At 39.2% G+C, this 24757-nt stretch overlaps 1 protein-coding gene across 6 annotated transcripts in view; it reads right to left on the bottom strand.

Moving 5' to 3' along the window:
- Window positions 1-20732, bottom strand: part of QKI (QKI, KH domain containing RNA binding) — a 138283-nt gene extending 117551 nt beyond the window's left edge. For 3 of the 6 annotated variants that reach the window (XR_013765315.1, XM_079148630.1, XM_079148633.1), the window contains exon 1: window positions 20163-20730. Coding sequence is in view for 5 of the 6 variants with exons in the window: in XM_079148630.1 (XP_079004756.1) it covers window positions 20163-20304 (142 nt within the window). In the remaining variant the exon portion in view is untranslated. Of the gene's footprint in view, window positions 1-20162 lie in introns of all 6 variants that reach the window. The other 3 variants (XM_079148631.1, XM_079148632.1, XM_079148634.1) reach the window with 3 other exon arrangements.
- Between the last annotated feature and the right edge of the window lie 4025 nt (window positions 20733-24757).

Here is a 24757-nt window from a genome sequence, read left to right on the forward strand (position 1 = left end):
CTCAGAAAGTTTTTGGATTTTGGAGCATTCTGAATTTTCCCATTGGGGATATTCAACCTGTATCTGCTGTATCTATCTGGTAAATGTCATCCGAAACTGGCCTTTCCCTAGACTCTGTATACTTAGAAACCAAAATCTCCAGTAAATACTTCAACTTGAATATAAACTAACAAATAAACCTGACCACCAATGAGATTGTTGTACAGAGTTTCAAAGCGCATTTTCTACAAATGGAAATTGAAATAATTTATAAAAATATTGATATTACCAAGTTTTTATAAAAGTTCTGAATTTTTTCACTAAAAGGAGGAAACTATTAGTTTTATTGTCGAATATGGTAGACATTAATATTCCTCTTAGATGACCAGTGATTCCAATTGGCCTAGTTTGAAATAAGTAGTGAGTATGAGATACATCTGTGAGAATCAGAACAAGTTTCAGTATCTGATGTTCAAGAGGAAGTTGCTATTGTTGCACTGTTTTTAATATTTGTACATAAACTCTGACTTATTTTTCTTGAGCATTATTTTGTATAACAAAAATCTGGAAATCTTAAAACAACTTAGAAAATGCACTTATGCTGCTTATAAATGAGTCATTATAAATGGAAGAATGTAACAGCTACAATTTTCCAACTCATTTTTACTAAGCAATTTTTCAAATATTCAACCTCATAATACATAGTATCTTATAAACTATTAATATATAAACTCTACAGTACAGTTAATTAAAAATGACCCAAATATTTGGGGCAAAAGAACTCTACTTTTCCCACAACACACTCTTTTTAAAACGCCATAAGCTTTTTGCTTCTGGATTTGACTTTTAGTTTAACCAATTTTCCAGAGTTTAAAGTTATCTTAACCTCAAATCAATCTGGGAAAAAGGATTTAGGAAAGGAACATTCTAGCTTGTAATGTATTTTACATAACCTTATAAATACTGTGTAACCAAGTAATGTATTTTGCATAACTGTAACTCAAAACCCTAGTGATCCAATAAGCAAACAAAACTGAGAAGCACGTTTTCTGCCAACTTGAAAATGCAGTATGGTCTTTACCACCATTTTCATCTGCAGCAACCTGAGAATCCTGTAATTTCAAGCCAACTAGGTAATACAACTATACAATTACTCAGACACACAATCTCAGAATCCTTTCACAATCCAAGATCTTAGATAACTTAAGGTGTTTCAGGCTCTGTCAAAAACAATCTTGAAGCTAGGTATGGTGGCACAGGTCTGTAATCCCAGCAGCTCAGAATGCTGAGGCAGGAGGATCACAAATTTGAAACAAGTCTCAGCAACTTATTGAGGCCCTAAGCAATTTAGTGAGACCCTGTCTAAAAATAAAAAGCAGAAAGGTCTAGGAATGTAGCTCAGTGGTAAAGCCCCTGGGTTCAATCCCCAGTATCTACCCACCACCCCAAAAAGATCTTGAATTAACAACTGTGGCCACATTTATCCCATGAATAGTTGTGTTTGAACCTGGAGTTGGCATATCATATTTGGGAAAAGTAAACCACCACCACCAGTATCTATAGGAACTGGATAGAATCAGTTCATAAACAAGTCACTGTATTTAGCCAATAAACTTTGATAATCAATATACTAAATTTACAGCCTACTACACAGAAATAGTGATATTTTAATATAAATACTATCAATATACAATATTTACTAAAATTAATACACAGATATGAAAATTATACATTTGTACATACCTTACTCTAGTTTCATTTGGATGTTAAACTTAACAGAATTTTAAGTTTTGTTTGAAATTAAAAATAAACCTTTCCACATATAGATTTCCTGGATCAGAAATATTTGTGTTAACATAATTATGCTTCTCTCACAAAGGACTAGCATAAAGAATATGAATCTTAGGCTTACCTCTGAATTTTAAACTTGCCAGGACTTACTTAAGCCAAATAAATCTTAGGTGCCCAAACATCTGTATCACTGATAATGGAATGAAGAAGTTGACTTATTTTATACTGTACTCTCAGTGCAAAGCTGAGCACTGGAAGAAACATTCAAATATGTCCTCAACATTATAAGCTAAAGCGTCTTCTCAGGATGCAATACCATCAATCTTTCAAAGGTCTAGCACTGAAAGTAATTTAAATGAAACTACTTTCGATGACAGAATTACTGATTCTTATTTTAATTAAAAAAGGTATACTTCTATTTCTTCTTGGCTTTCACACATTTGGTCTCCAGTACACAACCTCAATAAACTGTTTCCTGAATATATAAAAACCTTTTTCTCCCTTCTATTCTTGCTTTCTCAATCATTAAATATTAAGAGCCCACATTTGCTTTAAACCCAAAGTCTTTTCTAATTCTATACCTGAATAAAACAAATTTACCATAGGTTAACTCTTATGTTTTTTACTATACTATCCATAAAATAAGTGAGTTTTATATTCCAGCAAAATCTATTAATCTTCTAGAAGTAACCCTCATTTCCCTTTAGAACCCCGTTTCAATAATTAAAATAAAAATGTCACTTTATATTTTACATTTTCTGCACTTACCATCCTTGGATAGGTTTCACTTACCAACAGTCACAAGTAATTCTCTAAACTTGTAGACGGCTACCTATTAATGACTATTACATGTATCATAGGGAGGGAACCAACTGAAAATAGATGCTATATTGTACCTATATTCAGGATTAAACACTCTACTGCAGGAGGGAATCAAAGCTTAGATTATCCCCAAGAAATAACAAGGATTATTCACTTAAGAGCAAAACAAATGAAAAAAATCTACATTTCCCACAATGGAAATTCCACCAATCTGATTACATTTTATAATATAAACTACTTAAATGTAAAACAGTAAAGACTGATGTGATGACATTGCATCAACTGAGTGTTATTTACAAACCCAAACAGTACTCTGTTCCTCATATACATGGGAAAAATATAATAATATGGCATACAATGGATTTCAATTAAACATTATGTGCTAAAATATTAAAAGCAATATTTTAAATATTTTTAAAAATACATGTGCTAAAGTTTTTACATATAAAGCTTAAGCAACTCTTAGGACAACTATCTATAGCTTATAAATAGAATACTCAAGTGTCATTCATCTGAACTAAGCAGGCCAAGCAAAATATCCTATGATTCCTATGTTCTCCTCAATGTCGAAATGGGTGGATAAATTTAAAGCCTGTTCTCTCAAGAGTTGCTTTATAGGCAATTTTCTCCCAGTATCAAGGTCTGCAATTTCCATTTGACTGCCAGTTTGCGATTAAATTCATCACCTTTATTATAAAAATGTGCTTTACTCCATGGCCTGCTGCACAAGAACTGTAAGGAAAACATTTTTCACTGCTAACAGCAAAATAATTCTAAAGCAACCACCACATCTACTCAGATATTAGCTTCTTCAACCTGATTTGCCTTATCACTCCTAGGAAAAACCTGTAACAATTGTGTAACCTACAGAAATTAAATTCTATAAAAAATACCATACTTTTAAAGTTTTTGGATAAACTCTAACTAAACTCCCAATTTTTTGTTTGTGGTACTTGGGATCAAACCCAGGGCTTTGCATTTAGTAGGCACTCTACCAACTAAGCTACACCCTCATCCCTTTTTTGAGATAGGGTATACAACTAAGTTGCACGGGCCTCAAACTTGTGATCCTCCTATTTCAGTCTCCCAAATTTCTCAGATTTCAGGAGTGTGCCACAGTGCCAGCACCTGGCTAGATTTAGTGTTACTTTGAGGGCATTAACCAAAAAATGGAAAGTGAATATACAGAATATTTCCAAATGGCAGTGAAAAACAAAATCATTTTTGTGTAAGTGTTGGATAATTAAGTACCCACCTTTCACTCCACTTAGAAATTCATGGTTTGTTTTGTTGCTTAACTTCCATAATCTGCGCAAATAGCCAATAGTAAGATACATGTTTTATCCACACTTCTACCTAGCTTTATCTTTCTTAAAAAGTCAAAATATGGAGAGCAAGAAAGTTTCAAAAGAAATGTTTCCCAAGTAATGACATTAAAACTAGTTACTATGATATATTTAGTTCGTAATACTTCTCTTTGTAGTATTTAAAACATTTAGACACATGCTACCTTTTTGATTCATATTTATACTGTCAGAGTATGGATACTGCTATTTAATAACAAAAAAGACTTTCTTCACAAAATCAAAGATTTCTGATTGAGGATCCTCTTAATTATTGTCACTTGCCCCAGTAACTTTCACTTTCCCACTCCCAGGCTTCAAGTCTTCTCTATAGCCGAAGTTGGTCAACGTGAAGCACATCTGCAATTATCATGTAAGAAAATAGTAATGTTAACTAGGACAAATCCTATGATATTAACACATTTCAATTGGAAAATCGAGTTTTATTTAGATGAAAATCAAATATATAAAAAAAAAAACATGCCTCTTACTCTCCTATAAAATAGTTCAACTTAACTATAACCTAAAATTATAACCTAAAAACAGACCTAGGGTTTTCTAACTTGTATCTTTCATCTTTTCTAATTACTATTCTTTTAAGGGATCATCTTCTTGATTCACCCCCACCCCTTTGAACCCAAGATATAAAAAAGAACAAAATTTTTAGATATCTCTCAACTGATCACCCCCTGAAATTCAGATAAATCTATCCAAACCTATAAAACTACAACCAGGAAAGAACATCAACCCAAACATGTCTAAATATTAGTCTAACAATGGTAGGGAATCCAGACTGAGCATTCAGACCACCTGGCTTTCTCATTTTCCTCATCTTCATCTTAGATTTATTACAATATTCCACGACAAGTGACCTACAGATCTGTAAAGAAATGGGAGCAATGAATAACCCTTAACCCATACAACAAAAGATATTAAGTTACTTACACTGTGAAAAACATGGAAAACTTTTATGCAAATATGCATTTAACTGCTCCAAGACCTAAATTCAACTTGTTTGGAAAACGTTAATGGAAACTACCATGAACCTAGGAGAATCTGATGTTTTTGGTTTAACATCAGTTTAACAGGATGCTTAATTTTATTCTTATTTGAAGGAAAAGAAAAATATCCTGGAGTAGATACTTCAAGGAAGAAAATGGAATTTTAAGAGATTAAGACTATTCACAACAGAAGGTAGCCACATTATACAAATTATCAGTCATGATGTAATTCTACTTAAAGAGGATGGAGCCCAAAGGTACTCTTACTTGCTAATAACATAACTTAGCTGTATTTCTTCTCAAGAGACAACTTACCAACCATTCCTGCAAGCAGCAGTTTCTAATCTGTAAAATTTCTTCATACCCTTCATAAATGAACTGCATTTACATTTATAATGAAAGATGGGACAGTGACTTTTAAGAGACTTTTCAGTTTTAAAATCTCAGTATTTGTCCTCAGATAAATGAGGACAAATCTTCCTCCTCCTTCTCCTTCATTCCTGTGCTGGGACTGAACCAGGCAGGTGCTCTTCCACGGAGCGACGCTCACAGCTCATCACACTTTTAAAGCAGCAGGCCTAACTAATAACAAATACATCTGAATTAAATAGAATTCCATACTTAAACCATTTGGTTGATTGTTTATGTTCAACTGTTTAATTTTAAAACCAGAAAGGACATTTTTTTATTTCCTTTCAGATGAAACTTAAAGACCAAGCTAAATGAAATTTATTTTTTTTCAAAAGGTACTTTAATCTGACTAAAACCAGCATTCTCATTCAAAACGTAAGTGAAGATCCCAATTATTTAAAACTGCCTTCTCCAGTATCCACAAGTGTTTATAATCCTCTTTTTAGAATTTCCCAAACTATTTCCTCAGAACATTAGTTCCAAGAAGAAAAAAAAACTTATTTTAAAGAGGAGTATCAGAAAATGCTCAGTTAAATCAATTTAACTTTCTTAACTAGAGATTCTGGATATTTAATGTGTCAAACCATACTGAATTCACAAAAGGAGTACTTCTTTGACTACAGCACCCTCTTATTCTCAGACTACTTCTGGAGCCCAGTACTTCAATAAACACACTTTGCAAACACTTCCCCCCAAAGCCATTCTTAAGGGTGAGGTGAAATAGTAGACATTCATTCACCCTTTCAACCTAAGACTGCAATCTCTGAAGACATTAGCAAAAGCAAATGTAGAGGATGGGAAAAGGAAGTGGTACACTGGCAAAAACTGTACCACATACTATACAGAACAAAACACCAACAACATTCAGGACTGAGATTAACTCTAGAATTTATACACGAATCCAGAAGCCCCTCTTCTTGCATGCACTTGATACATTCCCAAACCCAACATAAAATCACACCTGGAGAAGAAAAAAAAAAAAAGTCAAAGAACACAAACACAGATATAAAAAGTGGTAACATACTCCACCTCAAAAAAAAAAAAAAAAAGAAAAAAAAAAAAAGACCCAGAGCAAGAGACAAAATTAAAGAAAAATCTGAAAACAAAGGCAAGACAGCAGCAAAGCATGGCAATGATCATATCACACACGATAGCTTAAATACCCATATAGGCTAGAGACAAGAAAACCTAAACCAAACGCCAGAAAGTGACGATGAGGGAGGTAAAAAGAAAAGAAGCCTTAAATGGGTCTCCTGTTTTCCCTAGAAGGGAATATAAACTCCAGGCACTTAAGTTTTTTCCCATAGAGAATGTTTATTTCCCTCCTCAGAATGTTCTCAAAGGATACTGTTCCTGTGTTTAGGACACAGCTCCCTTTCTTCCACTGAAATCCTATCTGTCCTTGGAGGGCCAGGTGAAATCTTCCCTCTTCTCCAGAAACATCCACACCTCTTGGCCTAAAGGGAGTTCTTCAGCGCCAGGCCTTCGCTCCCTCCCTGCGGTGCTCTGTTGCCTTCTGATACCTTTCATAATACCTACTCAATTGCTCAGACAACCCCTAAGGAATAAATCTGAAATTCTGGTGTGTCCCTCATAATATCCCACAAAAAGCATGGACTCAAATATCTGAACAGAATTAAAAGTGTTAATTATTAGATCATTAAAAACTATTATGTGAAATATGCAATTTTGACATACTCAAAAATTACATGTTGTCATAGTAATTACTTTATACTACAATGCAGTGAAATAATGCTGATTTTAGATTAAATGCATTGCCAAAAAAAGTTACAACTTTAGTAACTTAAAGAGTTACTAAAGAGTTTTTGAAGAGTAATGAACTTCTGAAACTGTTCTCAATATACAACCTTTCTGAAAGCAACATGTTCTCTATTGGTCTAACCAATAGACCACAGTTAAGTAACTCTAGCACACTTAGGTGACATGAAATATTAGCATTAAAAAGTGAAATGATTTTAGGATATGAAATGGCAGGGGGACAGTCTCAAGAAATAACATATTTAAAAACAAAGAAAACACAAAATAGTGTTACAGCAGGACCCTAATTCTTTTATACCCATTAATACAGGGGTTAAGACAAAGATTAAAGGAAATTCACCAAAATTATGAGTTTTTTACTTTTAATTGATGCAGTTGAGTTTTTTCCCATAAAATGAAGAACATTTGTTATGGTAAGAATAAAATAAATGTCACTTTTTTAACAATATTAATTCATAATAATTACTACGAAGGAAAAAATTTAAAGTTTCTCAGAAGCTCACAAACACTAAGAAACCATCTTTTAAATGTATACACAAAACTAAGTATTCCCAACTTTCCCTGAAAAGTAGTAATTCTCATTAAGGGTCAAAAAACAATGTGCTACGATGCCTCGCTGCCCTCACCACCACTTCTCCCAAGACTAAAAGGAGGACACAAACCAAGCTTCCTCCAAAAATGAACTGAAAAGGCTTCGATATTCAATTCTCTACATTATAGGAATAACAGAAAGAGAATAATAGTCTGAGGGAAAATGCAAGTACGAAAGAAAGTAAAATGCAGTTGTTACCAGTTCTGCAAAGGCACTTCCTCCCTAGTTCCCGTGTTAAACAAAAGATTCTTCCCTCAGGTCTAGAGTCAGTTTCAAGTGACCTGGCAAATGGCATTTTACAACTGCTTTGACAGTTAAAGAAAAAAGCTCAGTGTAAATGAATTAAAAATATAATTCAAATATATTAATCATTAACAAAAGCATGTACTTCCCAAATCCTAAGCCAAGAACATAAATGAGCAGTATCTCCAACAGTTGCAAAGACATATTTTTAAAGCAAAATATATAATATTTACATAACTAAAAAAACCTGACAAGGAATGCTATAATGCCACACTATAGTAATAAAGTGAGATAAGATTATCTTCTTACTGCTGATAATTTTTATTACTATAATAAACTATGATTCCCCAAAAGAACCTTTTCTTCATGTATCAGTAAGCTATGACACACTTTTTCCTAAATTGACAGAAATCAATCACCTGGTTCAAGATTTTAGAATCAGACATACAAATAAGACTCTTTATGTGACTTAGTCCCCCAACAAAACAATCTTTCAAACAACAAAGCTATAAAAAGCAGAAACTATTTCAGAAAATAGCCATAATTAGTCTGAAATACTAAGCCAGTTATAGTTAAATACAGTCAACATTACAACATATGGTCTCTTAAAAAGACAAATTATTTAAAGAAACAATCCAACTTTTTCACATCACCCCAAATATTAAAACCACTATTCACCATATTCCTGAACAACTCTTTCCTTAAAATTTAAAGAACAAAAATTTCTATTCTGGCAAGTTATTTATCCACACATTTTAATCACTAAATGCTTTCTATTGTGCATTAACATCCCCATCTGCTGGAACCTAAGTTCTAACCCATAAAAGATTCCTGAATACAAAAAAATTGCTGTAGAGATTCTACAACTACTTAGAAATACAATTTTAAAATCTAATTCCTACCTAGGCCTTTTCTATACCTCCTAGGACTTTAAAAGCTTTTTAAAAAGTCATACATATTCTTCTTTCACTGATATTATTCAGAAGAACTCGCCACATTAAAATGTCTTGCCTGTTATTTCCTCATCTGTTCCTAGACTTCATGGTTAAGCTACAAAACACTATTTCAAAGAGAACTAGCCCCTTTAAAGAAAATATCTTTCTGGATCATACCATTATAAATTACACACAACATCTGCACACACACACACACACACACCACAAATTTAAAAATATATGCATACTTTTCTCAAATTTGCTGGGCAGTGGCTAAAAGCTAATAAAAACAGCAAAACAAAAAAAAAAATTTAGTTAAGTGACAGCATCGAAAAGTCAAAAACAAGGGTCAGGTATGTAGCTCAGTGGTAGAGGGCTTGCAAGGGGGAAAAAGAGTTCAAAACAAGATTGGGTACGAAATAAAAATTTACTATACACAGAATAAGATCTCACCCTCCCAAATTATAATTATTTAGAAGAACAGGTTACTAGCTATACCTATAATGTGTAATATGTCAAAAGTGGATGAGATAATTTTAATGATAATTTTGTTTACTATTATTAATAATATGATTTTGAGGATATCATATGTATTATGATACATATGATACATGATACATATGACACATATGATTGATGATTTTTAAGGATATATTGTAGGAGACAGTAAGTTAAGTAACTATTCCATCATCAAGAGTAACATTGCTTTGATGTTGAAAAAAAGTATTATGAAATTAGCAGTAAGGTTCAAAGTAAAATGCAAACACAAACATGAACTCACAAAATTTAAAATCAACACTTCTAGCTCTGTCCATAGTTCTTCCCAACAATGATGAAGTACATTTGTACATTTAGCATCTAAGTTTAAGTCCCTCATACCATTTCCATGGAAAAGAACCTTGAAGAACTGGCTATTTCTAGCTGTGGGGCAGGGAAGACACAAGGGGAGTGTGCCCTAGAAAGTGAGGAAGATTTCAAAAGACACAGGAGCCATTTTGATTACTAGTAATGGTCAAAGCTATGACAATTTGAACATCAAAAACAATAATTACAGTAGATTTATGTGTATTCAGTCTATGGAATCCGTGACCCATAATGAAGATCATAAAACAGAAACAGAAAAAATTCATTGGTCACCATGAGAGGCAGCTAGCAAGTCAACAATTTACTTTGGGAACCAACCTATAATGACAAAGACCAAGCATCTATTTGCTTTCCCAGTAGAAACCTATTTCAAAATAGCAATACATTTCCTGTCAGTGAGAGAAAGCCCTATACCTTTCAAGAATACCAAAATAATAACTATAGAAAGAATGACAGAATTAGAAAATTTCATGATATAAGTTCTCATGATGGGGCAATCTACTGCTATCATTTGACTAACTCCTGGTCCAAAGAGGAGGGGGAAAAAAAAAAAAAATCTAACCTTAGAGTGGAAGGATCCATCCATCATGAGTCTAACTCTAGTACTTCAAAAATGCTAGAACCAGTCTCTGCACCTCCTGACTTTGCAAAGTGAAGTATACAGCAGCATACTTGTGTGCATGGTAACCAGAGATGCTACACTTGGGCCTATTTTATCCTTTAAATCTAACTTCCAATGAACTAGATATACGGGGCATGAAGGATTAATTTCATAGACAAAGAAGGTAAATAGAGGCATAAAAAAGTTCTATATTTTAAGATTTAAAGTCAAAACAACAGGATTCAACAAATAGTACTACTATTTTGGCTTGGGCAACTCAGTTATGAAGAACAGTCTGGTTAAAACTACAGAAATCCAAACATGGGGTGTCATTTGTTTATGTGCAGGATTAACCCATTTTGTTTCATGTGACATCGCTATACAGAAAAATGCTAATTTTTAAATAGACAAATACATTTAGGGATGGAGTGTCAAGATATCTCTAATGTACTTTAAATAATGAACAGAAAATATAGGTAAAAGTAAGTAAGGATGTTGACTATAGTGAAAGTTACCAAAAAGTCTTCACTGTACTCTGTAACACAGATTTAACAGATCAGTGAGATTAGATGGAACTCCTCTAACTCATTAATCCATAATAGACTCCCAAGTCAAGAATTTCTTCAATGCTCTATAACTGTCTTAGAAATTAAGCTCAATTCTCTCAAGTAACCAAAAACTGAGCTGACAACTAAACAAATGAGCCCCACATGTTGTCAATACTTCAGAATGAATACACTAACTTGTAGATAAGAGGGAAAGAAAAACCATGGGTATTTGTTTCTAGTTAAAACACTAAAAATCTCTGAAGAGTTTCAGCCTAAAATACAGAAAGCTCAGCAAATGAATACTCTTGTTAATTACTATTTTGAGAAAATATAACCATCCAAAACATTTTTTTTTCTGGGTTAGGACTATAGCTTAGTGGCAGAGCACCTGCCTATGTTTGAGGCCCTCAGTATATTCCTCTGAACTGAAAAAGAAAAACATCCTAATGGGTTAAGGACATGCAACACTTAATTCTTCACACTGCATCTAATTTCTACTTACTTAAGCTCATATGTTCACTACACTCTTAACAAAGAGTTCATTATGACAACCCAATATTTCACTGATTCTCTACAACCTTAAGAATAAAATTCAAACTATTAATTCTGGCATTTAGGCCCCTCACAAGACCACCACCACCCCCTCCAGGCTTCTCATCCTCACTTACTTCCCACTACTCTCCCTGTGTTTGCGGGGCCAACAGTCTATACACACTTTCTGACCAAGTCTCACAGCGGCCATCAGAACCACTTCTTGTAGCATCCCCTGCCTTCCTCTTCACCTCACTAAACACCATCAGCTGTTAATGTCAACTCTAGTTCCACTGCTCCAGAAAACCTCGCAGGACACTTCAGCTCAGTGGAACTTCTCCCAACGAGCATGATAGCAGCGAGTGATTCTCATGTACATAAAAACTAGCCAACATTCACATAAAAATTACCTTTCTCCCCTTTTCGCTTCTCGCTCTCTGTACAAGTGCTTATTATTAGCTTACCTGACTGCTCATTCCGTTCTAAAGAACCTAAAAATGTTGCTGCTGCTACCTTCTAGTATGAACAGCTCTACTGAATTTTAGGATAAGAAAAAAGCTAATAATTCCATTTACAGATGAAAAAGCTCAGGTCAGTAAGGTTACACATCTTGTCCAAGATGATCAAACTAACACTGCAGCCATGAGTAGAACCCACATCTACAGTCACAGAACTCTTAGCACTTTACCAGTTTCATTAGCTTGTGACACAAACTCCTCATCTTTATGCACACTGAGCAAGCTGAACAAGCGCATGTGCAGGCACACACATGCTGAGTTAGCACGGACTCTCCACAACAACGCAAGGACGACTGCAACACAATGATGGCAGCAAACCGGCACAGGAAATTTCAGAGGACTCTATTTGTCCTGGATTTGAAATTTTTTTATTTTTTCTTAAAAAGTATTTCCCTACCATTTAACAATTGTATCAAAGGGATACAATTACTGTAACAAAGAAAACAAGAAACTTGGTTAAATTTTTTCAATAATCCTGAACGGGCATTCGGTCCTCCTTCCCGATGCCAGCATCAGAAACAGTCATGCAGTGGCTCCCCTGCACCACAGGAACTCACTCCGCTCAACTCACAGAGAACCACTGGCCTGCGCATCCTACACTAACCTAAAACCATGTTCTTGACTCAAATCACTGAGCGATGCTACATCTCTCAATCAGAAATGTCATTCCCTCTTGAGTGGTTTCCCTCAAGTGGTTATTAAAAATAGCAGTGCACACTAATTTGTACTAGAATATTTAAAGGAGACTACATCCTTTAGTAACAAAGTTGTTTACATGAACAGGTTGAAATTCTCCAAAAAGACCCTTCAATTTCTGAGTTGTGGTCTCTTAAGTTTCTTCTCCCCATTTAAAAAATACATATTCTACCTCCCAGAAATTGACCAGATTTGTTCAAGTTCAACATACCCTAAAATTAGCAAAAAAAAAAAAAAAAAGCCATTTGCTTTTTCTTTGTTTACAACTTGAGACAATGCAGTTTTTTTTTAATATATATGGAAATGTACATGGAGTTCTTCTACAGTTTTTACATCACAAAATACATCAAAGGGTAAAACTCCAAGTCTTGCTCCAGCAGTTAACAACCTTGCCTTGTCATGTGGACAAGTTGCCACCTCTCCAGACCTGAGACTCTGCACATATGCAATGAAGATAACCCCTGCCTTTCAGATTCTGGCAGTCCTGAAATAGGCTGTCTTTTGATATTACTTTAACCTTCCCTACACTGAAACATATTTGAAAAGAAATATTTTTCTTCTAGTTTTCTTTTTCCCTTCAGAGCTCTTAAATACTATCTGTAATACAACTGCGACACCATAAAATAAAATCGAAAGTTTATGAACGTCTTAAAACAAACCAAAAACCCTGCATGTGTTTATCACGCACTTTCCTAATTCTTCTCTTAAAGGCAATACATTTTTGTTGTTTAATTTTTCCTATATATTTCAAACCATGAAGTCAGCTTCAAGGATTCCCAAAGAACTTGCTGTTACTAGCCAGGTAATGGTGCCCAGTCTTTTGACTTGTCCTACACGAATGCCAAAAGCAAGGTATTTACTTAAGACCCGGTACCTTTTCAATCCTGGGCCAATATTTCATTACGTCAAAGGCTTCCTTTTCTGGAACTTACCATCTCCAGCACCCTCTCTCAAATGCAGTACACAATGCATCTCTTCCTCTGCAGACACAAACACATGCGCACACATGCCCTTTCCTTATACGGCTGCCCTAACAAGGGAACACTTTGTGGATTTAATCACATTGTGATCCCAAAACACACCACCTGACAAATTCTGCTTATCATTAATAATGTGACAGAAATGACGGTAAGTTGATTCACTTCACAAGCCTCAAATATTAGTTCAATAAAACATATAGGGCTGGGGAGATAGCTCAGCTGGTAGAGTGCTTGCCTCACAAGCACAAGGCCCTGAGTTAGATCCCCAGTACCGCAAAAAATAAATAAATAAAACATATAGATTAGAGTCAATATATGAAGAAAGTACAAACATCAGTGAAATTTTGTTAGACTTGATTGCTGAATTTTTCAAACAAGTTTCTACTTCAGAAAACTGAAGAAATTATGAGAACATTAAATAGCTGATTTTTTGCTAATTACAAGAATCCTAAACAAAGCACTTCTACAAACTACCTGTTTCTTAAAAATTCATGGCATATCTTTAAACACTGTTACTGTTAGAGGAAAGAAACAGTAAGGACAGTGTTAAGTTTCAATTAATTTCAATTGGTCTTCTAAGTAATGGCATAGTTTAAAAGCTGGCTTAAAAACACACATGTATTTAAAAAAAATTATTTGTGTTAAATGACAATTTGCCACATATGACAACATTCAACTTTCTTGTAAATTAAGACTATCCATATCTTCTTTTATCCTCAACACACCAAAGCAGTACTTGGGGATAAGAGTTTTTCCTATTTATTGTGCTCTATTTGCATGTAATACAATATCTATTACTGACTTTTATATGTAAATAATTTTTTTTAGAAGTTTACCTGCATAATTTCATAAATGTCAAAACTTTCAAGAACCAAAATGAGCACTGATAGTTTTTCTTTTTGTGATTTATTCATGGGCTGAATAGGAACTAAACTGCTTAAGTAAAGCAATTGCACCTTTCCAATTCCCATTCAACCCAGGCGTCGTGGAACATGCCTGCAATCCTGGCTACTTGGGAGGTTGAGGGAGAAGGATCACAAGTTGGAGGCCAGTCTCAGTTTAGAGAAACCCCATCTCAAGATAAAAAATAAAAAGGGCTGGGGATGAAATATAAAGTAAAATTAATAGTGGTAAGATTAATCAGTATTATTTTTAGTACCTAAGGGCAAGTACTGTGCTACAAATAATATTGTATTTCTGTACACGACTGCTTAATTTCTCAAAAGTGTCAGACAATGTTTCTGATGACACCTCCATGTTTTCATTTTTAAAAAAATCATGCACATTCCGTTTTTAGGGAAACTAAAACTATAAAAGAATATGGGGTGTCAATGTGTTCATTAATTCAACAAAAACTCAGGTATCCACATGCCAGGCTCTAAGGTGAGCACCTTCAAGGAACCAAATTCTCACAGCTGACAAACAAAACAGATGACGATATTCCAACATTAACAGTGGTGATAAAGCAGCACGTACAGCAAACTGGGTATGTATTCACAATCGCTTAACAGTCAGAATAACATAATAAACTCTAATGACTGATAAGCTGAATATTTTTCTTTTTCTCTTAAATGAAAAGAAGGCTATAAGAAATCTCTCTTGGACATTATATTTAATGCTATTTAGGGCCCCAAGACAGAAATGCCTATTTTTAAAAATGGCATATGCATTCCCAGAGTTCTCATTACAAGAAAAAAAATTACTGAGCTTAAAATTCACATTAACTGCTGATGTCATATAAAGGGATCACAGGAAAAACTAAAGTCCACTGTGCCACAAAAGTCCTGTCAACCATGTAAGTAAAAATCTGGCGTATATAATTCTAATCATGATCCCCGACATGGGCTCACTCACTATCCCCCCCACCACCACCCACCCATCGTCCCCTTGGACTTAAAGTAGAATTTTAGGTATTTTGCAGCAGGTGACATACCAACAGCAGAAAGTTACTCAGTGGGCTATCTTCTAAGTTAGCAAAAACAAACAAAACCCGACAGTCACAGTAATTTCCATCTCTGACAGAAAAGGGCAATTTTTGCACACAACTGCATTAACAAACAAATCAGACAAACTGTACTAGCTACATTGAATTTCTCAAGTAAACTGAACTGTAGTTCCAGTTTATAAAAAGCTGCTCCTGTGACCTCACTGGTATAAATTTCTTAACAAAAGAAAAAAAACCCTTACATTTCTAAGATAATTGGCCTCAAAAAAGGAGCATCTGAATCATGTTTCAGTAAAGGCCAGGTCAAAGCAGTAGGGTTTATTTACCTCCATTTCACCACAGAATTAATTCCCTTTTTAAAAAAACAAAAACAAACAAACAAACAAAACACCAAAAAACACTTGCTCTTATGGAACCTGATGAAGTTCCATCCAGCTCCAAGACAGCGACAGTGCTGCAATAATAAGAGAAACATGATGTACACAAAGCACTTAAAAAAAATCAGATGCAGGCTGGGAGTACAGCTCAGTGGCACAGTGCTTGCAGAGCTGGGCTAGGCCCCAGGACTGAACCACAGCAAAAAACAAAGTCAAATGCACTTTTTTCAGCTGGATATTCTCAAAATCATTTAGGAAAAGGGGTTCATACCCAATACATGGGTAAATTTGGTTGGCAAGACATTTTTATTAACTCAATTATTATATACCTTTGAAAGTATAACATACTATAAAACATATACACTGGGTAAAGTTTAAAAAGGAACCACCTTTTCTAAGTCAAGCTTAGAAAGTACAGAATAAATGCTGAATAAATATCCTAGAACGCAATACAAATGATCTTTTCCATTACTGCCACATATAGCTGGTGACACCTCCTGGGGAAGGAGGAAGAAGGATAATGGAAAGAACAGCAGATGATAAAATGCTGGGCCTTTTATTATCACAACTAGTGCAAGGGTTCATGTACAAAAATAGAATCTCAGCTTCAAACCAAGAGATTAATTACCCCACCTCAAGTAAAATCTGTCACAGACATTGATTACTGTCAACAATGATTCCTTCAACAAGAGGAGCACTTAAATTCTAAGAAACTGTACAGCCAGAGTCCTCTCAATACCAGCAGCCATGTAATTTTCAAACCAAAGCTTGTGTAGAGCAGCTAGCTTCTCAGAAAAAATCAAAAATGAAATCAAGAAAACTATACATACAACACATTCAATAAGAAATGCATAGAAAATAGACATTTACATGGAAAAAATGTTTATTAAGCAAGTTTTAATTTACAGCATTTTTGTTCATTTTAAGAAAAATTTTTACCATGAAAAATACAAATCTGAAAATGAAGATGAATTTTTGAAACCATTAATGAAGAATCTTATTGTTTTTTTCTGAGTCACACACTAAATTTCCTAATAGCCACAAAAAGATTCAGACTACCATTCCTCACAAACTGTATTATAAATCTTTAAATTTTATCATCAACTTTAACCTCCCCACTGCCTTGAAAAAGAAAAAAAAAACCTTTAAAAAAATGAAAACTCAAAATCTGACTTTTAAATACTACCCTGTCCTCCATTTTCCTCTAGTTGGGATTTTTAAGTTCAATTAATTTTATTTTCCACCTTCTCAATTCTAAATTGCAAAATTTCATCAACACATAATTTGCATTCAACTACTGCTCGTTTCTCATTTCCAGGACCAAAAAATTTTTAAGTCTTTAAAACGAAACATTAAAGGGAAAAAAAAAAAAAATCTTTGTGTAGTAACTCCCTGTTAACTCCTCTGTGTAGCTCTTCCCCACGGATGGTCCTAGGGCTCTGCTGAAAACTTTCTGAGGAGAGCAGTTGAAGACCATCTGTAATCCTGTGATCATCTCTAACTTCACTAAAAGATTAGTATTGGGATTAACAAGCGAAGTTAGGTCCTTTATGTAACTGGACCAACCAAAATATATTCTCAATTTCAAAAAACAACCTTGTTGAAGATACTTGGGAGGAAAAACTGGCAACTCAACACAATAAACTAAACAATAAAACTAAAAGTGTGTCTATAATCAAGATATAAACTAAAGGTTAACTTTAATTTGGCATGGAAATAAATGCTCATTCTCAAGCACTGACATTTTAATAAAGCAAGAAAAACCCAGCAACACTTAACTCCCAAATGTGCAACCAGCCAAATAAAAACTCTCCAACTGACAGGAAAAATATTTTAAAGCACATTATTTGAAAAATATCTTGAAACAAAATTGTCGAAGAGGCTCATTCAAAATTGGTATTTATCAGAGAGTATGCCTAAAGTAAAATCTTAACTTCATTAATCACTAAAGTAAAACTTAGAGATTCATATGAATTTAATTTTTTTCAAGCATTAATAGACACAAGAAAATATAATTCCTAACCACAAACAGAAGCCATGATTAATTTGTTTTGGACAATGACGGCCACGAAGGGGTAAAGCACAACGTGCCAAAATTCACAATTAAATCATCCAACAAGAAAAAAAAAAAAAAATGCGATGCACTTAAGAAACCATACTTTATTCTTAAGTCCAATTAAGTTTATAATAAGGCTAACAATTACAGGAAGCAGCGTATTCCACACTGAGGAATAGCCCCCTTTCCTGCATGTTTGTACTGTTCTGATAAAAAACAATCTAACTTCCTAGTCATTATGCTGTCCGTTTTAAACATGCTAGCTCGCACACTGAAGCAATCTATGCCACCGGGAGTTGAAAGGGTGAAGGACAGACTAAAATGAAAGAATAAGATATATAAAAAGGAGAATCACGGTCCTTAAGAACCTATCACCCTAGTGGCCTTCCACATCTAAAACTCACAGGGTCACTAATTCCAGCCAGAAGGAAAGAAACAAACCTTTGTTAGAGACAATGAATAACTGAAACTTCTAGATTTGAAAGACTAAAAATTATTGAAGGTTAGAAACATAAGGACCCAACTGCAAGTTAATTTGGAGATTTCAGATGAGCATAAAAGCACAAATAAGAAGCCTTTTAAAACTAATCAAATGAACTCAGTTTTTTAAATAGCATACAAAAGATAGAAGTACTTCGTGACTTTTTATAATTTCCTATACCATTCAATTTAATTTAGCATTTTGGGAATGCAATTTAACTTTAATCAACTCTAAATAGTCAAGATCTATGTTTGTTTCATATATACAAAGGATTCCTTCTAAACAACTGTACTAAAAATTGTTACTAATATCCCTTAAACTTTAACTTAACCAACATATACAAAAAAAAAACTGCGTAGTGTTTTCTATGTTCGTAAACACATTTATGAACATACAGTGGCAGATGAAAATTAAGTTTCAACCAAACTTAAAAACAGGTCAAATTATTGAGTATGATACACGTTTCCGTGGTTAAAAAAAATAACTGGCGCCCCTTAGCGCTCACATTTGGAAATATCCAATTTAAGAGTTCCAGCTTGCTCGTTTTTTTTTTCTTTCTTTCTTTTTTTTTTTTTTTTTTTTTTTTTTTTTTTGACATTCCAGAAAGTTTTCTGCCTCCACAATCTTTCAAATGCCAACACAAATAGGAGAAGCAGAACCCCTTAAAGGGCCAGCGCGTCGGCTCCGGAGCGACCGAGCGCCGCAGACGCGGCGGCCGGGTGGCGAGCGCCCGCGGCCAGACAGCTCCTGCTGTCCGCGCAGCGCCCAGCGAAGCCCGCAGCGCGCAGCACCTCGCCGGCCGCGCTTAAGACCCGCCGCTGACTTTCCCGTCCACAAAGCCGCGGGGGCTCTCCCAACTCCCCACCACGGCGGTGTTTCCGGTCTTTTGTTCTTCCTTGACATTCCGACTCCGGGGCTCCAGTCTCCTTCCCGGGTTCTACGTGAAAACCCCCGAATTCCTGGGGCCCTCAGGCCGGGGTGCGTCCCCGCAGCGCGCGGCCTCGGCGTCCTCCGGGCGGCCGGCGGCTCGGGCCCCAACTCTGCTGCGAGCGCCGAGTCGCGGGCCGCCTCGCGGCCGGGGAGTCGGCGCTCGGGTCGCCGCAACTCGCCGGCCCGGCGTCGGCCGTCAGGCTCGGCCGCGTAGCCCGCGGCGCCCCGCCGCGCAGCTCTCGCAAACTTTGGTCGGCGGGGCTCCGCCTGGCCCGGGCCGGGCGGCGGCCGAGCACGCCCGCGCCGAGTTCCCGCGGCCCCGGGCCGGGCGCGGCGCCTCGTACCCCACCCCCAAAAAGTGAAGTCCAACTCCCAACTGCTCTCGCTTCCCCTCCAAAGGGCAGAAGTGCTCCCGCCCGCACTTCGCGCTCCCGCGGCCGCGGCGGCATGGCCCGAGGCCCCAGGGTCCCGCCCGCAGAACCCGCCGGCCGTCGGGAGGGCGGCCCGGGACCCCGGCCTGCGCCGCCGCGGCCGCCTCCCCGCGCTGCCACCGGGCCGGAGGCGCCCCGTCCCCGCCCGCCCGCCGCGCGCCGGCCGCCTTTGTGCGCCCGCCCGCCCGCCGCCCCGCCGCCGCCGCCGCCACCGCCGGCCTCCCGGCCCCGGGGCGCGCGTCCCGCCCGGCCGTGACCTTCCCGCCGCCCCTCCGTCCCGGGCGGGCCGGGCCCGCCGGGCCGCTCACCTTCGTCCAGCAGCCGCTCGAGGTGGTTGAAGATCCCGCAGAAGTTGGGCAGGCTGCTCATGAGCTTCTTGTCGTTCATCAGCTGCATCAGGTAATCTGGGGTGGGCTTCGGCTTCTCCTTCGTTTCCATTTCCCCGACCATATTCCAGGCTCCGCAGCTCACTCCGCCCGCCGCCGCCGCCGCCGGAGAGGAGGGAGGGGCGGGGGCGAGCCCCGGCCGCCGGCCGCTCGGGACGCGGCGTCCCGCTCCGCGCCGGCTCCCGCTCCGGGCCCCGCGCCGAGCCCCGCGGCGGCCGGCTCCGCGCGCCCGCCCGCCCCCCGCAGGCACTTTCCGCCGCCCGACGCGCTCCGGCCGCCCTCGGCCGCCCGGGCGGCGCTCCCTCGCGAGGCCGGCGGCGGAGGCGGGTCTCCGAGTGCGGCGCGGGCCGCTGCGCCGCGCAGGACCGGGCCGCCGCTGCTGCTGTCGCGCCGCTCAGCGCCGCCGCCGGTGCGCGGGCTCGGGCTCTCTGCTGTCCCCGCCGCGGCGCTCTGCCGCTGCCGCCGCGCTCCGACTGCGCTCCTCCTCTTCCTCCTCCTCCTCTCCTCCTCCTCACTCACTTGGCGGCGGAGTTCGCCTCAGTTCAGGCGGCGCTGCCGGCGGCGGGGGGAGGGGCGGCGGGAGGGCCGGGGGCGGGGGCGGGCGGGGCCGCGCAGGGCGGCCGTTAGCGGGGCCCGGCCGGCGCGCTCCCGCCGCCCACCGCCCCCGGCCCGCCCGGCCCGGCCGCCGGCGCCGTGCTGCCCTCCCGCTCCGGCTTGGGCGGCCTGGGCGCCGGGACGGGTGGCCGCGGGTGGGGGCCGCGGGCGGGTGGGGCGGGGGCCGGTCGCCCCCGCGCTCTGCCGCCCGGAGCCGGGGCCGCGGGCGCGGTCGGGCGGGCGCGGTCGGCTAGAGGAATTCCCCGGGACGCGCCACGACGCGCCGGCGCTGCGCTCGCCGCCGCCGGCCCTCGCCTCCCGCCCGTTACTATAGTTTTTTAAGACCTCTCGTCCACCCTCTCCGCTACCCCCCAAAAAGAGATTTTTTTTTTTTTTTTTTTTTTTTTTAACGTCCTGTTGCTTCACGGGGGGACTCTCGGGGTGGGCGTCACGTGGCCCGACACGTAGCCGTGGGGCCCGAGAGCGCGTGCGCGCGGAGAGGCCGGTGGCCACGCCCCTTCCGAGGGTCGCCCCGCCCCGCCGGGCCCGCGAGCGCGCGGCGGGGGCGGGGCCCGGAGCGCGCCTGCGTGGGGCGGGGGGCGGCGGCAGCCTCGTGCGGTGTGGGGAGGGACCGTTCGGAGCTGGGCTGGCGCGGCGCCCTGGGTGTGGGGGGCTGGGCGGCTTTGCATGGTGAGCCTGGGCCGTCGGACCCGCGCGGCGCCGGCTCCACTCAGGGACGAGTCCGGGTCACGACTGCGGGTGGGGCGGGAAGGCGAGAGTTGGGTCTCGGGGCCCGCCGCAATGTGCCTGCGCAGCGCTCCCGGGTGGAGCCCGCGTGGCGACCCTCCGTCGTCGCCTGCGCTCCCTGCGGTGCCGCGAGCCGCTGGGAGGCTGGAAAGCAGCCCTGGACGCGGGCGGGAGTTCGCGGACACGCGTGCGCACCCACGGGCGGCGTGGGCGCGGTGCGCTGCGGGACGCGCGTCTCGGGAGGGGATGCTTGTTGCGCTGTTCCGTTATTCAGAAAGCGAATTGGATTCAGCAGTGACCGCCGCGGTGCCCGAGTAGTGAGCGCAGCGTCGACAGTGTTTGAAACGCTTTGCTTCGTGATGGCAAAAGGGTTGTGTAATAGAGTGAAGTCACCGTATGAAATAAAGAGCATATACAGCTTGAAAAGCAGAAGTCAACATTTATATTTACAACATTTATTTTTTGAAAAAAATCATACAGAGGGCAAGAGGTTTTTTAATAAAATATAATGGATTTCAAATACTTGAATTTGCTTGGAGCACAATTTTCTGAACTGCAACTGTGAAGTCCTCTTTGATTTATGAAACTTGCCAGTCATTAAATCTGCATCTGCGTTTTATTGCAAGTTCTTTATAACGTGTTCAATTAATGTACACAAATTATTTAACATCAAATTATCCATTTTGAGAGTTATAAGCGGCTGAAATTTTCTGATGATCATGTCTTCCTGTGGTTTGACTGAATTTAGGAGTGTATTATTGTCAACTGCATTAGATGTCTGAGGAGCACTTCTATGTTGTGCTCAAGGTACTAAAAGAATTTTGAGCAAGTATTTCTTTAGCCAGCAGCTTCTGGCTTTTTCATTGAAAAGCCACCGAGATCTTTTTTCCTTGTTTATATTACTTTGGTAAAGGGAATGGATTAGCATTGGTAGACAAAGTTAAAAACATGTAACTCTCGAATATTTTAAATTCCCCAAGGTCATGGCTGCTCTTAGAGCCATAGAATATTGACCTTCTTAGCTATCTATTTAAGGAATGAGTTTTGTAAACACAGGGAATAGTAATTTGATCAAAAACTGTTGCCCCTGTGTATTCTTTTTAAATATTTTTTTAGTTGTCAATGGACCTTTATTTTATTTATTTACATGCAGTGCTGAGAATGGAATCCAGTGCCTCACACATGCTAGGCAAGCGTTGTACCAATGAGCTAAGCCCCAGCCCCCTAAAGTATACTTCTTGAGTATGTGGAAGAAAGAACAAGGTTGTGATGCAGAATTGATCATTCGTTTATGTAAAAGACACAGTTCCTCTTCTTAGTTGGTTCATTTGTTTATTAATTTTCTGGCCCCTGTGCTAAATACTTCACCTATATATTTTAGCTAGTCATGGGTACAGCCGTGTGGCTTAGATTATACTGTTATTCTGTAAGAGGAATCCCAAGGAGAAAAAAGGTTAAATAACTTGCTCAAGACTATAGTTAACGAGTCCTGAGTTTGAGATTCAAATCCAGTTACATTCCAGAGCTCATGTTCTTTACCTTTTTACCAATACTCTCCAACAAATCCATCGAACCTTATGATGATGTTCCACCATTTTTGACTTACACTGAGTTTTCATAAAGCTCAACTACTTTTTATGATCTAGTTGAAACACATTAGAATTAGAATTAAGGAATAATGACAGGCATTATTCATTTCCCATGCATTAATCCATTCCACTATGATTGCAGCACTTGGTAATAGGCACTCTGTGTTTTCTTTTCAAGTATAAATGTTTAGTTTTCCTTTGTAGCTCATTTGCTTAGTTCTTATGCAGACTAGCATCTGCATCCAGCCACCATGGTCTATGCAGGTTGCCTGGCTTGGCTGCCAGAAACGCTACGAGAGAAGGCTTCTCTGAACACACTGTGCACATGGTGCAGCCAGCATGCACACACCTCATCTGCTATTCTATCTCCTTACCTTCTTTGAGATTCTTTCTGCACCAATTCTTTGCACCCACCATATCATGTCTGTGGGCCATTTTGCCACCTGTCACTACACTAAGCTTTATGAAAACAAGATCACTGTCTTCTTTTTGGAATTCCCAACATCCAGAACAACACATGGTAGATAGTGTAAGCACTAATTACATATGTGTACCAGTAAGTTCACAAATCCCTTACACAAACATTAGAGGTAAGCATGAGTAGCCATATTCCAGAGACAAGACCCTGGATTGCTTAAGAGCTGCAAGTAGCTGGTTGGGGTGGGGGGAGTCCACACAGGACACTGACTTTGGAGCCACTGACCTTCCAAGTATCCCCACCCCTCCCTTTTCTCTCTCACATTCCTGCCTCAGCATTTTATGTATACATTACAGCATTAATTATCCAATATATGATAAATGCAGCGAGGAACAGAAAATTTCTTGGGATACTTGGCTTATCTTCAAGAAACTACAGCATTGAAAATTTCTACAGAGAACTCCTCAGTTACATTATCACAACCATCATCTTAATACAGTATTCAGAATAAATTAGCCTCCTCAAATGTATGTATGGAGTGAGCTGGAGTTGAAGATCCTTGTAACAGCTTTCCACTGTGAAAAACATGTCATCTACTATGTTGACAATAAAAATGGTTCCACATTCTTTCAACATCAGTAATTAACCAGGAGTGAAAATTACATTTTCTCTTCTCTTAAATTTCATTGGCTCCATTTGCTTGTTGCTATTCTTGACATTTAAAATAGAAAATTATAGTATTCCAAACACTTCTGCCTTCATCACCATGGAGTTCTTGCAGGAACTGAAATGTTCTTTAGACTTAAGATTTAGTGTTTAGTGACTTTTTGTCCCAATGTTCTTTTTAAAAATCTTAATCCTCAAATTGCCCTAAAAGGGAAAGGGACATTCTTAGTATCTTTGTAAAGTAATTGTTTGTTAACAGATTACTTAAATACTCTTTTAAATTGTTGGATGGCTTATCAGGTGCTATTCAAAAGATGGAAAATGACACATTTTTAAGTCAGACTCTCTTAGTCTAATACTTTGAGTATCTGTTATACGTAAATGCATGTCATTAGCCCTGAGCGTTTAGAGCTAAGCTAAGAGTTAATGGCACACATATTTGAAAAGTTAAATAATCACTGACAAGTGATGGCCAAAGACCAAGTGCTGCAAGCTTGTCAGTG

The sequence above is a fragment of the Sciurus vulgaris genome (assembly GCF_902686455.1).
Source record: "Sciurus vulgaris genome assembly, chromosome: 7".
Classification (NCBI taxonomy): Eukaryota; Metazoa; Chordata; class Mammalia; order Rodentia; family Sciuridae; genus Sciurus; species Sciurus vulgaris.